The following is a 16,896-nucleotide window of genomic DNA, read 5'->3' on the forward strand; positions in this document are numbered from 1 at the left end:
TAAACAGTACTAACTTTAAATTAGTGTTTGGCAGGCCACATAAACTATTTAACCCACCTCTACAACAACTAATCTATGAAATAATGCTGTGTTTAGTATGAGACAGCAGACATGCAAACTAATGCTAGTCATTTGTAAATCTTGTATTTTAGAAGTCTGTGTGGCAAAAATACTGTCCCAACAAGATACTTGTGAACAGTTTGTGAAGTAGTGAGAAGTTGTATAACCTGCCCCAACTGGTTAAATGCATAAATATATACAAATACATTCACTGCCTGGATTTCACTTGAGTTCTAAGTATGTGACTTAGAGATAAGGATGTCCTTTCTAGAGAAGTGTTCCAGTCACCAGATTACAGTGCATCCTCAGTCTGTGAGCTGTGGATTACTTCATGTGTTAGTGGGCATAAAAAAGGGCAGGCAAAATCTGATGTGACATGGAAGCATATTTTCATTTAGCACTCTGTATTCACAGTGTGTGTGCTTGCAGCGGCTTATAAATAGTGCTTATTTAATAGCTGTCTTCTGGATGTCAAACAGCATTGACAAAATTCATCATTTCAATTGATGACATACTGTATTTTAAGTCTGAAAGAACTTTCACCATTTGTAGGTATTCTTTCTTTTTGTGCACTCCCCACCCCGTCAGTGTGTTCGCTGCAGGCTGCCCTTGACTGAAGATCCTGATTGTAAAGTAACCTTTTTCACGTTGCACTGATCACAGGGAGACAACTGATCACCACAGCTGGGAAGTTCTATCTTTCTAGGGTGACAAGGTTAGCAGTGATCCAGAAGTGAAATCATTTGTATTGAGGAAACCTTAACCTGGACTTAATTGTGTGTTTTTTCATGGTATAAGAAGAAGGAAATTGTTGATGACAATGAATCAAGAACAATATTTAAAGTACATTTGACTTGCGTGCACAAAATGGAATAACCTTGATAAGAATATATTTGAAAACCTTAAAAGGACATTATTTTTCTCCACCACTTCTTTCTTCATTTCTGGCATAAAGGTTTCTCTTTACCACTAGGAAATGCTTCTGTTGTGTCACTTTCTTTTTACTTCTCATGTTTTGTGCCTCCAGCTTTCTTTCTACTTGTTCAGTTCTCTGTTCTGCCTCCCCTCGTCTACAGCTCTGTTGATGAGAATTGAATTTTCTTCCCTCTCTGCAGAAGAAGAAAGATACATATTTCTTTCAGCTGAACCCCAGTCTTTTGTTTATCCTTAAGATTTTCCCTTTCTTTTTTCAGGTTGCTGTGCCAGATTCCTACCAGGCCTAAGTGAGCATAACTTCCCTGCGGCTATGCTGACTTAGACCAGCTGAACCTGAAGAATATTCTTTCTTTCACTATTTTCAATCTGTTGTCCTTTTGATTCCCTTTTTCTACACTGCCCCAAACATCTGATTTACTACTTTTTCTTTCTTGTAAATCCTTTTATCAGCAGGGTTTTATCATGCTGAAAAGTTTAAGATCTCAGCACAAGGAGATAATATCCCATTTGGAATATGTTTCTGTTCTTTTACTCTATTCTTCCTGTATTCAAGAGCTACATAGGCTCTGCTGTAGGAAGAGAAGCAATAAAAGTGAAATTCTTGGTCAATAACACTTACATAGCCTGAAAAATCCTCAGACATCATTAGATTGTACAACCTTTAAACTTGCTGTCATCAGTTTTGTGGCTTGTGTACTGTTAGTATCCATCTCAGAAATTAACCAGTCAGAATGATGCATTTTTGCTGCTTACTCAGTCTTGAAATAATTTCTAGTTTTTCTCTGCTATCAAGCTATTCTGTGTGCATTGTGTATTTTATTGCCTAGCAACATTGGTCTTGTACATAATATACGTAGTTTCATGAATATCTGTGGTAAGGTTTCATGAGTATTTGCTTCCTTGTATAAACCTTGCACACAATGAGTGTTTGATTCACGCAAGCAAACTGACAGTATTTTATTGGGAATTGGTACCTCTGGATGTAGTGATCTTTTAGTAAAAAATGCTCCAAAAACTATAACACAAACTGTCCACTAATGCACACAGATGAAATCTTTCATTACATTTGAAGCTTTCTGTTTAAAAATAATGTCACTGAACAAATATTGGCTTTCAAGTATTAAGGAAAAAAATACAAGTTCTTGTGGTATCTAGGGAGATCCCTTCTTGGGCTGGGGTTTGAGATACACCAGTTTCTTTATCTTCACCCCTAGAGGCTGAACCCAGAGGTGTTAGGTAACATAGGGTTTAAGAAATGTGAGCAGAAATAATTGTTTCCAATTCCAGTCTTTAAAGAAACAACTTCATTTCTATTTTATTCCTGCACTTTTTAAACTAAATGATCTATCACACACATCCTTACTCTCTAACTACTTCGAAGATCAAGTTCAAGATGCAAGTGAAGTAACAAAAAAATAGAGAGAATAAATATAGGAAGTCAGGTGCCTTCGAAAAATGTTTAATTATTATATCCTGTGATACATTATATTCTGTAATAATGTTACTGATTTTGTGTAAGCTGTCAGTAGCACTCATCTTTTTCTTTGTATTTATTTCAGTAGGGACATAAAAGATACCTGGCATTTTTAGTCAATGCTCATCTAAATGTTATTAAACTCACTTTTTGTACTGATTTAATATATACAATAATCCATTAATTTGTGCCAGTCTTACTCTTCTGTTAGTGATAGCTTCCTGTACGGTAAGAAATGTGCTTCAGCATGCGGTTTTTCTCTAAAAGCTATCCTGAGGACCTAGTCCAAGAAGCAGATAAGAACAGGATTTGCAGTCATGTATGTGATTAGATGGCCTAAATAGCAGCTGAATCTTTGATGCAGTTATCTGGAGTCAGACAGCTAAATATATGCTTTTCTGCTTTTCTTTGTTTGCTTGTGAGTTTCTCCTCTATTCGTATTATATGTAAGTTTTGTAGCTGTGTCAGGATTTAAAAAAATTCTCTTTACTCTTGATTGGCGTGTGCTATTAATTGTCACCACAGTAAATGATGAAGCATTCTATCTGACAGTCCTGAAATCTGAACTATGGTGTTCCAACAGCTAGCATCCATTACACTGCTCAAATCACATCCTAGACGAGGCAAAGTGCTGTTAAAATGTGTGAGCTCATTTGGGGCATGGCATGTAGGAGTCCTGGCCAACGGAATGCCAGTGGACGAGTACCCGAAGTCCTGACATTGTTTGACTGTCAGAATTTCACCTGCTATGTGGAGACCTCAAGCGTGTCCCCACTACTTCCATTACTAACTATTACTAACTATTCTCTGAGAGAAACTGAGCAGACTAGGGAGCTTTCAGTGTAATTAAAAGACTTGAGAAGACATAATAGTTTTGTATATCAGAGATGTGATACCAGTATATTCATGACTCTTATTCAGGGATTGAATTTCTTCATTATCTTCTGATTCTGTTATTGTGTCTATCCATGTTAGTATGCTGTTGTGTACTAACAGGTGGTGTTGGAAGCTTGTCTACAGGCCTTTCATGTCATTATATCTTGGCAGGTGTTCTGTGCTCAGAACTGCCTGTCTCTTATCAGTTTATAATATATCAATTACAATCTTTTAAAAATAATTGAAATTGCATTACTAATACAGGAATGATAATACCAGTAAGAGGACATACAGTGCAGGCAGCTTTGGTGGGAGTCCTGTTTTTCAGGTCTGGTAATATGCTTTTTTCAATCACATCTCTCTTGGGAATATTGCAAACTATTTTTCTTGCATTAGATTTTAGTTTCCTCTAGCTCTTACTTTTGTATTCACAAAAGTAGAAATCTTGAGATTGTTGTCAGAAACCATGCTGAAATTTGCTATATGCCAGAAACCGAAATAAATCCTTACTACTCACCAATTGCCGATAACAAAAGGAAAAATAACTCTTTCTTTGAGCACCTGCTCCTGTTTGTTAATGTATTTCATAGCATTTGTTGGCAACAGTGCAATCTAACTCAATTTTCACAAGTATATGCAAGCTTCAAAAAGGGAGTGATGTAGGGTACAGCCATTGATTTGAACTGCTGAAATCTGAATTTTACCAGCAAGATCTTATCCTGAAGGAAAAAAAAAGAAAAAACTGAAAACAGGAAAGGTTAAAAAAACAAAATGTGTATTTTTTTTTCTTGTTGTTGTTATTTTGGTGTGGTGGTTTTTTGTTTTTGTTTTTTTTTGTTTGTTTGTTTGTTTTGTTTTAATACACGCTATTCGGTTTCTGCAATTTTTCAGGTGAATTATTTGGCACAAGACCAGGTGAACTGTTGTGGGGCTTGAGCTTCTGTTACGGGACATACAAAAAAATTCTGCTAGATTGTTCCCTATTTGAGTTGACTAATTCAGGAGCTATCCCAGCTCATTAAGCATACACAGCTTCTCAGTAGAAGCCTACTGATTGTACCGTGGGTACAAATGGCACTTGCTGTGTATTTTGCTAGTTTGGACAGTTTAAGACTTCACTCCTTTTCAGAGCTTCCTAGAATGATTCTCTCTGTTTATACACTCCTCCAGAAGATAAGTGTGAATCATATCAGATGATATCAGTGTTCTGAAATGTGAAGAAACATTCCTTAATAACCGAGCTGTCACTTCCAGGATATTTTATTTGTTGCTTGAAGGCAGTTTCAGTTTCCGTGTTGTCAGATGAATGGCACATGCAAAAATTTATAGTATTTTCTTCAGAGGGTAACTGCCTCAGCTAGACAAAGCAATGCACCAGAAGTTGTGCCCGTTGTGGTCAGATTAAAGCATGAAGAATACCTGCTCCCTTCTTCAGATATGTTTATGTTGTGGTTATCCTAGAAGTACTGGCACTGATACTACTCAGTGTGTTCTGATTTTATCACCATCACTGTTTTTAACTGCTCATTGTGCTATGTGATATGGAAAACAATCTGTTATTTTGTAAAGGAAATAAGGTAATGATGACACATGCAAACTGTAATATTTAATTACTGTTTTCATCAGCTTTAATGATAATGGAGTGTGTCATTACTGAAATTAATACAGAAAAATAATAAATCCTTTTTGTTCTCTTGAATGTAAATTATGCAGTACAGCCATGCTATCTGGGCTATCAAGTTCTGTGGTCTTCCTGGTCGGAGAAAAAGCTCCCACTAATATGGGAGGAAGACACTACTTAGCTTTTCTTAAAGAGATCTGTACGTCATGGTGTATTGCCTTATACATAGTGTATATATACAGTACATATGTGTATATAGTATGTGAAAGACAGTAAGGTAATGCAGCAACTCTGGATGATTAAAAAAATGTTTCGTAGAAGGACTTTTTAACAAAATTTTCAGATAGCTTCAGGAGATTAAGGATAAAAGCATTTAGACAATTGAAGCAATAAATATTCTGATGGAAGATGAGCTAGCAATAATGCTAATGTCAGATGTTTCTTTTATATCTCTTACATCTTTGTTTTATTCTCATTCTGTAGATCTGTGTAACACTACTTTTTTTTCTTTTTAAAATCATTTGTGTCAGTATGTACTAACAAAACACTGAGCTCTTACATTGCTGCCCAGACCTTTTCATTCTCTTTTCAAGGATCCTTAAAGCTTTTTCTCTTCTAAACAATAACTAATTAATAGGATTTGTTAAAATTTGCACTGTAACACCTTGCCATTTAAAACTTTCTTAGGCAACAGTAGGCAGTTGTTTCTATTCATGTCCTTAAGACTGTAAATCCATCTAGAGTATCGATTTAATTTGTTTCTGAAATAAAACAGTTGAGTTTTCTTGGCAGAGTTTTTGCATAGGATAGGATATGTGAATAATCTCAATGATTAATGTTTGTTCTCTGTACTTGTTTGTGGTAATCTTTTCCAGTTTAATGTGAGAGTTATAACAATGCCTGTCAGCTTTAATTTTCATTTAATTTTCATTGTTAGAGGAATATATTACTAACTTCTGCTCCGTGCTTCTATTTCTCAAATGTCTTATTCCTCCATTATTTTGTTTCAGTACTTATGCCTCCTCTAGTGATAACAGTTTTTTGCTTAGGAAAAAGTTGAAATGGAATCTAAACTATCAAATGTGCAAAGCAATCTGATGAAACTGCTTATTTTTAAGTAAGATTGGTAATCTGCTTATATTGCTGTTTTTAACTTGTTTAACAAGTGAATTTTTGGCAGGCCTAAAATTATATAGTAGCGTAGAAAATTCAGTGTATGAAGTGTATTCAAACCATATAGATTACACAGCTGCAGAGACAAGCTGTCTTGGTTTGCCCTGCAGAGGAACACAGCTCTTTATGTGAAGCTCAGTGCTTTCGATATGTGTTGCCTGAAAGAAACTGATCCATTTGAATTTTTTTAATTGTGCTTTTTCTTTGTGCATTGACAGCTGAAAGTGAGACAATCCCTGGCTGTTTTGCAATAGTTTCATTCTAAAGCATAAGAGAGACCATCTAGAATCCAGATTCATTGGTAGCTATCCTGTTCTTGTTGCTGTTTATGGTGCGCTTGTCATGCTGATTATTTGAAAGCGTGTGATGCTTTTGGCATATCTGATGTTGAGCTAACACACATTCTTTTCTAAGTGAGTTTTTTAAATAAGCTTTTCTTTACTTCTGTCACACAGGCCATTTTATCACTAAATGTTTACTCTGAACCCTCAATCATAGCTGCTAGCCAGAGTGATTCCTGAAAACGTGTATAGTGTGTGTGATAGCTTAGAACACCTATTAGGTGTGGTGACATACTTTGAATATAAATTACTGCCATTTCCTTTCACAACATCCTAAATAAAGTCTCTTTTAAATAAAAAAAGTGTGCCAGAGAAAAAAATAATAAAGTCCAAACATTTTTTTGTTTCTGTATTCCAAAACAATTATTCTCAGAATAATTCAAAATTGTTAAATTTACATTTTGCTAAATTATTTGTTAAATTTTGCTATTACTCTGAGGAATAGTTCCATTGTATTTGTTTTTTATTTTTTCAGTTAACATTTCTATCGTGTCATTCAGATAGGTCAAACAGCGTAGTTAACTATGAGGATGACATCTTGCTAGCATTGTTCAACCCATTCTTCTGATTTATAATGTTGAAATAATCATAATAATTTCAAAAATCTTTTGGGATATGCTTCAAATTAAGTGAGAATTGATCGTGATTAAATACTTAAACTAATGATATGAAAAGGAAGGCTTTATTCAGGTTTTGTGGGAATGACACATGCCTGGGAGCACTGATGAACAAGTGCTTATCCTTACAGATCTCAGAGGAACTTAGCATACTGTATCACAACAGGTAACTGTTCCTTCAGAGAATATTTACAGTCCTCTTTTGCTGTTTCATCAGTTCACTAATTGATACTTCTCCATCAGTGTTTACTTGAATATACTCAAAATATTAGAAACATAAATAACTAGCCACAATCTTTCTGATCATTTCAGAGGCTAGCTTTTGTGAGAATTTTGATTGAAGAGCTGGAAATTTGACTTGACAGTGAAAAAAAGAGTGCATTTTGTAGCCTTACTAATTACCTATGTAACGGTAAGAACTAGAAGGGATCCTGTTCTTTCCAAAAAATACTGCTGCCTTCACAAGGAAATGACAGCACCTATGCTTTGCTACAGGTTCTAATCTTGCTGGAAAGGTCATTGGCATTCAGTCCAGTGTCTCTGGCTGTGTGGAGTTCCTTCTATAGCACATGGACCTTTCAGCAAAACTGTGATTTCAGAAAACTTGAACCTGTTCTGTTCTACTGGAAATTATATCTTGTGTTTCTAATTTGCCTGTTGATAACAACTTGCCGCTGATGCTATCAGTAACTTTTGTTGGCTTCAGGTCCAAGCAATGTGTACAGAAATGCAGCATCGTAAGGCTTCCACATCTGTTTTAGTTTTCCCTCATAACTGCAAACCAAGTAACAAATGACACTGTCTCAATATGAAACAGCAATGAGAGAGACTATTCTGTAAAAGAAGAGTATGAATTGTAGATCTGTTCTCCATTGTCTGGTGGATTTCTGAAAGTTCTTAGCATCAACAGGTCCAGGTGGAGTATTTGGGATTTCCAGTGTTAAGGCACATCAATTTATGCCTAATGGATATGTTCTAAGTGGCTGTTGCTAGCTATGAAGTTATGTTAAGCTTTTTCAAGTGTTGACTACTTACTGTAGTTAGCACTGTTGCTGTTTACTGTTTGTTCTCATCTGCAACGATGTTGTGTCTGTTGCTTCTGCAGTTATCATTGGTTTAATCCCAAAAGCCTGGCTGGAAGTGTGCTGAATGGTTTAATAGTGTGAGCTATTGGTTTTGAAATTACACTGAATGCAGCTTGAAGTTGTGACTATGCAGGCTGTACCAATTTTTTTTTGCCACCAAACGTTTTGAGATTGATTATTTAGTAACTACTTTTTAATACAGAAAAAAGTGTATTTCCTTGCAAGCGTTTGTCAGTATTCCTCCACCTAGTGCAGCTCTGTCTGCTATCAGTGTTTTCTTACCATTCCTCTTCTAGCTGTCTCCCCTAGACACTTTGCTTTGTCTTTGAACTCCTGCTAGCCTTCAGTATTTGAGACTAACTCTTCAGGATTTTTAAAATATGTTTTACTGTAGGCAGAATAAATTTTTGCAGGCCAACAAAGAATAGGAGATACTGTAGCATAGAATAGCACATGATTAATTCTTGTTTAATACCTTTTCCACTGTTTTCGCAAGGAAGTCTGTTCTTTCTGATAATCCCTTGTATTTGCTGTTGTTTCATTTCCTGCCAGTCTCCCCCTTACAGCTTCTTTCAATTTAATTTCTATGCCTTCCAGCAGGATGATCTCATATAGGTAAACTGTCACTTACAAACTCCTCTCCAAATGTGTGCCTCTTTCATATCCACTTTGCCAGTCGTTTTCAGCACTGGTCAAACAGTTCATTGCTATGATTTGTATTTGCAGTAAAGCTTCTTGAAAGTGGTGCGAGAGATTCTGTTAAACTAAACAGCATCTAACAGTGAGGTCTTTTCCTTCTTGAATCACTGAAATCCCACAGAATGGATGCTGATACTTCACTCACTGTGAAAGTGCTCTGCATTAATTGCCTTATTCTGAGAAACATTAAATCTATTGCCTCTTATAGATACCTGAATTAAGTGAGCTTCAGGGAACTTGATAACTGAAGAGATGGAGCTACCGCTTTCCTAGTGGAAGCCAAACCTTTATTTTCCTGTCAGTGTATGTAAATGGCCTGTGGGAGACAGTAACAGTTATAAAAGAAAATTGCTTAGTGTCATGACTATAAAAGACTATCCAAATCATCAACTCCTGTAGGAAAATTACTATCATCCTGAATTTGTTGAGACCAAATAAGGTACAAAATGCAAGCCTAAATATATAGAGATGTCTTCATTGTGATAAATTTTTCTAAAATTTAGGTCATTAAGTAGTCTTTCTTTATTTTCTGGAAGAGACTTCTAAGGGTTTTTGTTTTGCTTTTTTTTTTTTTTTTTTTTTTTTGCTGGCAGTAGATCAGTATTTCATCTCTACCTTTTGTTTCCTTTCTTCCTATCAGATTCTTCAGTGTTATGTGTTTATGTGATAACAAACTGATGATCATATCACATAGGTTTGGTGTTCATCAGTTAATGGAATGTCAGATTTTGGGAAATAGATGTAGAAAGATCAGGTGAATTTAAACTGAATTACTATAAAATTTTTCTTTATTCTGTATGAGAAACCTGTAGAAGTGTCTGGTTATACTCAAAACAACAGTGTCACATCTCATGGGTTTAAAAGCATTAGACATGTTATAATAATGGAGGAGTGAATGAAGTAGATGTCTCTTATTGCTGTAACATTAGTAGAATACGATGTCTGAGTCGTTGGTTATTGGACATAATATAAAGTGTTCTGCAGAGGAAATTCTGAATTTACTAATTGTGAAAATGCCTCTAGAGATCCAATTACTAAGCAGCTACTAGTTCATTTTCCCATGCAATTGAAATAGGTCCTTTCCAGCTCTCTGTTTTGTTGCATTAAAAATACAACCTTTGAAGCAACATGCAGAGATTGTGTTTGGTGGAAGTAAGATGTAGCCCAGCCTTCTAAATACCAAAGACCAACATCACTTGTACAGTTATTCTTAAGCAAGAATAACTGACAATGAGAATTTTTCTGGAAAAGTTCAAAAAATATGAAACTGACATTAAAAATGAAATAAATTACTTTTTATGGGATCTCTGAAGCATTAGTATTGTCATTTTTACAAAAGTGCTTTTTCATTTATCTGAAAAATAGTAATGATGTAATGAGACAGCAGTTCACAAATTTCAATGTTAAAAGAGAAATGAGCCTCTAGCCTACTTTCTTGAAGATCAGGTTACCTACTGATACAAAATAGTGGCATGACAGCAAAAAGAGCATCTTGTCTGAAGAAGGAAGAAATCTATCATTTTTATTGTAATTTCCCCTTTCTCCATGGCAACCATATAAAGCCAGGCCAAGGCCTCTGGGTTCCATGTGGTCTGCAGAATGGTCTGTATTTGATCTTGAAGTAGTTTAAGACTTTGAGAGAGGGTTTTTTTAAACTTCCTACTGTCAGTCTCAGAAAGGTCTTGATGTCACTGCCATGGTAGAAGCTGATTCATTTCTTATCACGAACACTGACAGTACTTCACAGTGTTATCACTTCTCATTATTCATTATGTTGTCGTTCTTTTTCTAGTTTTGAGATGTTCAGGTAGAATAAATGTTTTGCTTATGTTCATACCAGTATTTTAAACCTTTATTTAGCATGTGTGCACTGTCTATATCACCAAACTATAAATGTTTATTAAGAATTTTTTATAAATATAATAAAGAACAGTTCTAACTGCTGCTTTTCTTTAGTGAAAAACAGACTGGCCATAGTCAAAATCAAATAAATATGTAGCCGTGAATTTCTAGTTTGTTTTATTTGAAGGTTTGTTTGGTATTGTCTTAAGCACAAGGCTTTTCAGATTAGAAGCAAAACTATGCAAATAGTTATTTTACTAGTTCTATTTATGTTGATTATTAAAATACAGCTGGCTGCGTAGTGTAACAATAAAATTGTACTACAAGATAGGATTGGTTCTTGAAATGTTATTTAAATTGAAATACCTGTGCTTTCCACCATAGGAATAATTGGCTTTGAGGTAGATATGTCTTTGTCTTTGGTATAACCTTGCTTTATATTATAGTAATTTGACTCTCAGTCCTTGCAGATCTTACATATACTTTTTTGCTTCCAGAAGTGTCTACCATTTCTGTATGGATATTCATGAAATAGGGTATTGGTTAGAATTGCTAAAATTGACCTTTCATTGCAATTCTTACTATTGGAAATGGCTTTATTTTCCTACCATCTGAAGGAACTTTACCTATTCATTTTCAGTTTCTGCCGCAGCGGCCACATTCTGCCAATGCAGACTGCATGACTCCACATGGGACAGTTCTGCATCAAACTTTGGATTTTGATGAGTTCATCCCACCAATACCACCTCCACCCTACTACCCACCCGAATATACCTGCACACCTGTGGTAGAGGCACAGAGGTGATTCTTCTTTCCTGTAGTTAGTTATTCCATAGTTCTTAGCTACAGACTATGAAACTGCTTAAAAAAATAAGAAGGAAAGTAATGCCTTTCACTTACATTAGCTGCTGCTTTTCCTGAGAGATTATGTACATATTTTGCAGACTTGTTAGAACACACGTGGAAATATTTTTGTTAAAGCACTGCTGTGATACGGAAGTGATTGAACTTAGCAAAGACAAGGATAACAATAAACAGTCAAGGATAACTTAAAGGAAAATGAGCTTATAGGTAATCCTTTTACAGTTAACATTGTACACTTGAGGTTGAATGTGAGATTTAATTTTCTTAGGAAATATTGCTCTGTATGTGCTTTATTGTGGAGTAATGAAAGGCATTAGTGACAGAAATGGACTAGGACAGATGGCTGGTATCCAAAATGAAACAGTTTTTAATGCTAGGAGGTGAATGAAGGTTTTGTTTTGGCTGTCTTATAAATTGCTTCAGTTGATTCTTTGTACTGTATTAGCTTTGAATTCAGAGAAAGGTCTACATCATTGTGGTACAGATATTAGTATGCCAAACAGATCTAATGTAATTTCCTAGTAGTTAAGTTTCCTTGTTTGTGTTTTTAAGCAGAAGTCTCCATTTGGAATTTCCTCATTCTCCATTCAGTGCTTTATATGAAGTCACCATTAACAGCCCAGGAATGCTGTATCCAACTGAGCTGCCACCTCCTTATGAGGCAGTGATTGGAGAAACACCTGCCAGTCAGGTAAGGCAAGCTGAAGGGAATTTACTACAGTCTCCAGATTTTCATGGTGTGAAATATTAGTGAAAATAATCTAAATACTCCTTAGAGTATAAAACAGCTTTATTGGAACTATGAGAAAAGATCTACTGTATTTCAGACAAATGCATTATATGTTTTGCCTTGTGTTTTGCTATACAGTGTCAGCTCTAATGAAACTAGAATCGTAGTATATTTAGATGCAAGCAAAGCTAATTGGAGCAAAATTTTCTTTCAAGTGACTTGTCATAATTGAATAGTCTAGAATGGCCTTCTACATAATTATATTTGTTTTTATAAACTCTAATTTACAGCAGAATTCACTAAAAACTCAAGGAATCAAACAATCTTGATGTTGCTTATTGGACATCAGTGGCGTTTCCCCTAAATATGTAATTGGAGAAGTTGCTAGTGATTTTTTCACACTGGGAAACCCACCACAACAAAAAGCACAAAAACAAACAACAGCAAAGAAAACCAACACAGTTACATGCAAAATATTAGTAGAACTATTCACAAAGTGTCTGAGGAATAAACAGTTTATTTGCACAGTCCCTGACCAGAGTACAATTTTAAAAGCTCTAGATACGCCTAATTTTGCTGCTGCTTTTACTGACAAAGCAGTTTCTGACAACTTCTCCATTTCTTTCGTTCTATCGTGCCCTTCACTGTCTGTTAAAATATACAAGCTTACATGAAATGAACCTATATAAGCTGCTTTCAAGATTTTTGCTGAACAGCAAAATTGGAGTTTCCAAGGCTAAAATGTGTTTTACCAGTATTCCATTGTTTTGACTTTGAGTAAGTCAGAGGAACCTGCAAGTCCTGGAGGAGCTGATGTTTTTTAGAAATTAATTTTAAAAATTTACAGAAATGGTAATGGATTACAGATGAATTGAGGGGAAGAGAAGAATCGTATATGTGAAAAGAAGTCATATGTGGTGCTCACTAAGGGTTAAAGAAGGGTCTGTACTTGAGCACGAAACTGCTTTGGGCAGTTTTGTAATTGAGATCCACTTTGCATGCGCTTCAACATCCAATAGCACAATAACATGAGCTAATGAACTAATTTGAAGTAGCAAAGTCATGCTCTTGCTATAGGAGAGCACTAGATTTGATGTGAAGGCGTATGAACTATTTTTTGGTGTCTGGGATCCATGTCAATACCTCACCTATTCATCTGAGGCTACCTGAGTTCCAGAAGTGTTTGTCACACAATGGTAAGGTCTGGTGATTTTAAATTTCTAAGTGGTGATAAATACACAGTAAGCGTACTCATGCCTGGTAGTGGCTTGTAGGAGCAAAATAAGAACAGGAACTGAGTATAAGAGTGAAATACATTGGCATTGCTAACTAAAGCCTGTGCCGCAACTTTGTATTTGTATGCTTTTCTTGATGGCATAAGTTCTGACATTTTTTGCAGACAGTGTCCCAATCAATCTGTAAATGAAGGAATAGAGCCAGAGTCTAAGACAGTTTAGGTCTTCAAGACGAATCAAATGTAGTCCTAAGTGCTTATGTGGTACAGATGTTCCCATCTAGTATACATCGAGCCACAGGACAAACTGAACTGAAATAACTAGATTTATAAATCCCTTAGGCAGACTTTGCAATGGTAATCATAGCAGAGCTTTAGCTACAGAAGTGCTTCTGGGAGCCATTATGCGACAATAATTATTAATCTCTTACTGGTCATCAAGCAATAGATTTTGTTTGTTTTTAGATGGATTGAACTCCCTAGAGTTTTATTAAATTCTATCAAATTAGATTCAGTACTCATGCATTTCATGCACAATAAATGTCAATGCTAATTTAACCAGTTGAATCTAAACAAAAATTGCTGTTGTCATCTGTACTGATTAGGAATTCTGGTTTTATGACCATGAAAAAAAAGCTTTCCAAACAATTTTCCATGGGAGGAATTGATGAGGCTGTAGTAAAGAACAGACAGATTAAGGTCCTGGATAAATTATACCAGTGACTATTTTGTAAGCTTTACTAGATTATAGGCTGTACAGATTTGTTTAGAGCATGTTTTTTCTCACTTTTTTTCTGTTGTTAACTTAGTGACAATTTGCCAACCATTATGTCTGAGGATGTGCAAGTTGATCTTTGTTACTCTATGCAGTGCAGGAAACTGTGTAAGCCCACCTGCCATCTGTATGCAACTGTGACCTAACTAAAATTAGCCACTGTTACCTCCTACAGTTAAAACCGTGATTCTCCTTTGCTCAAGCAAGAAGATTAATCAATTCAGAATACATATAAAGTGTAAATAGGAGTTATTTTAGATTTACTAGGTCAAAGCTACAGAGAGTTCTTATTCTCTGGTAGAGATATGCCAAAACCTCAACCTTGCACAACTGATTTTATAGGTTGAAGGTGCTAGACAATGTCACTGCATCTGCCATGTGACTAAGAGTGTAGAAGGTCAGTAAACATTTCAGCACAGCTACTCAGCAGGCATTAGCATAGACTCATAGAATGTCTTAGTTGGAGGGAGTCTTAAAAATCATCATCACTAAAGACAATCCCCTTCCTCTCCCTGCTATCACTTCTCTTTTGATGCAGCCCAGGATATCATTGGCCTTCTGGGCTATAGAAGCACACTGCTGGCTTGTGTTCAGCTTGTCATCAAGTCAGGACCCCCAAGTCCTTCTCTGCTGAACTGCTCTCAATGAATTCTTTTCCCAGCCTGTACTTGTACTTGAGATTGCCTCATCCCACACATGCAACCCGTCACACTTAGCTTTGTTAAAACTCATTAAATTCTTGTGTGCAATATTATTTGTTCAGTGATTAAGAATTTATGATGCAACCTAGCAAACAAAAATTATTTCATCAGAAATCTAGTTAGAGAAATTAAATATATTTATTTTCTGATCAAATTTTGTCCAGCACCAAAGAGCATTTCTTGCTTTAGACAAAACATTTCCCAAACTTAACATTCTTTTCACAAGCTTGCATTTTCTTCTGTAAAGTTGCTCTTGCATTTTGTGATCTCAAAATAAAACTACAATTTCCATTTTTTGACAGTAAACTTAGAGTCATAGAATCACAAGGTTGGAAATGACCTGTAAGATCATCCAATCCAACCGTCTTCTCATCACCACTGCTACCACAAACTAACCCGTGTCTCATAGCTCCTCATCCAGACGCCTCTCGAACGCTGCCAGGGACGGTAACTCCATCACCTCCCTGGGCAGCCATTCCAGTGCCTGACCATTCACTGAGAGAAAAAGTTCTTCCTTATGTCCAACCTAAACCTTATGTCCTTATTCTTCCTTATGTCCAATCTAAACCTCCTCTGGTACAACTTGTGGCCATTTCCTCAGATCCTGTTTGTTGCCTGGGAGAAAAGGCCAAACCCCTCCTCATCACAGCCTTCCTTCAGGAAGCTGTACAGTGCAATGAGGTCTCCTCTGAGCCTCCTCTTCTCCAGACTGAACGATCCCAGCTCCCTCAGCCGCTCCTCATAGACCTGTGCTCCAGACCCCTCACCAATTTTGTTGCCCTTCCCTGGACACGCTCCAAGGCATCTTTCTTGAAGTGAGGGGCCCAAAACTGAACACAATACTTGAGGTGCGGCCTCACCAGAACTGAGTAGAGGGGGGATAGAAATTATTGCAAATCTCCTTGTTGATAAAAGGCTGTTACTTCAGCACAAGCAGCAGAACGTTTCTAAAATGCCACTACAGTGAAAAAATAATAGACTCTGCGTACATGAAACTGTTGTGCTGGATTGAGGCAGTGGGGAGAACACTTCCGCTGTGAGTTCCCAGAATTGGTCTGCAACTTAAAATGACACCACAGATTTTTTTTTTTACCATGTAAAAATTTGCTTCCATGAAGAAATACAAAAAAATCTGCAAGCGTATTTTTAAAAACATGACTAATGTTGCCTGTTCTTTGTTTCCAAGTCCCCTGTCCATGTCGTGGTGAGGTAAAAAGTTTCTGATGCTTTCTAAAAAAATTATATTTGCAAACTCTTAGAAGCTGTTTTTAAAATTGTATTTGGAAAGTGTTTTTTTGACCACTTGATCATACTAAGGTGTGGATATATACATAACAAAGAGTGGGCACAGTAATTTAGGTGTGTATATGCATTGATCTACACTGATGTGCCTTGGAAGCTCTTTTCTTAATAGGTCCAGAGTGATAGTGTCACATTCAACCTTTTAGAAGGCTAGATACAAATTAAGCTCTTGACTAAAAGGTTTTCAAAGAAGCGATTGATGGTTATTTCTTAAGTCTGTAATCATCAGTAATGAGCTTTTACTAGTTAATTATGGCCTTACAGAAGTAGATTAGATTTCAGCTTTCTACTGAAGATGATTATCAATGTCTCAGTCACATTTTCTTTGTCTTTGGGTATTTTTCATATGTAGTTACGAGCTGTTTATTGGAACCTTTTTTTTTTTTCCTAATACCAATCATGATCACAAAGAACTGCTGAAAATCTAAAGAGGTTGGCAGCAAGGTTCTGTTAAAATCAGTAGAAAGAAAATTTTCTAAATTTTAGTTGTCTGTGGATCAAGTTTATGGATCAGCAGGGCCAGTTCTGGGTTTTCTTCTCATAACTCTCGTAAGTGAAGGGAAGTT

At 36.1% G+C, this 16,896-nt stretch overlaps 1 protein-coding gene across 5 annotated transcripts in view; it reads left to right on the forward strand.

Moving 5' to 3' along the window:
• ENTREP2 (endosomal transmembrane epsin interactor 2) overlaps window positions 1-16,896 on the forward strand; it is a 118,561-nt gene that overhangs the window by 76,441 nt on the left and 25,224 nt on the right. For all 5 annotated transcript variants that reach the window (XR_008203856.1, XR_008203855.1, XM_052672298.1 and 2 more), the window contains exons 6-7: window positions 11,365-11,525; window positions 12,144-12,279. Coding sequence is in view for 3 of the 5 variants with exons in the window: in XM_052672298.1 (XP_052528258.1) it covers window positions 11,365-11,525; window positions 12,144-12,279 (297 nt within the window). In the remaining 2 variants the exon portion in view is untranslated. The remainder of the gene's footprint in view (window positions 1-11,364; window positions 11,526-12,143; window positions 12,280-16,896) is intronic.

This window comes from Tympanuchus pallidicinctus, unplaced genomic scaffold (assembly GCF_026119805.1).
Source record: "Tympanuchus pallidicinctus isolate F22 unplaced genomic scaffold, pur_lepc_1.0 scaffold12, whole genome shotgun sequence".
Lineage (NCBI taxonomy): Eukaryota > Metazoa > Chordata > Aves > Galliformes > Phasianidae > Tympanuchus > Tympanuchus pallidicinctus.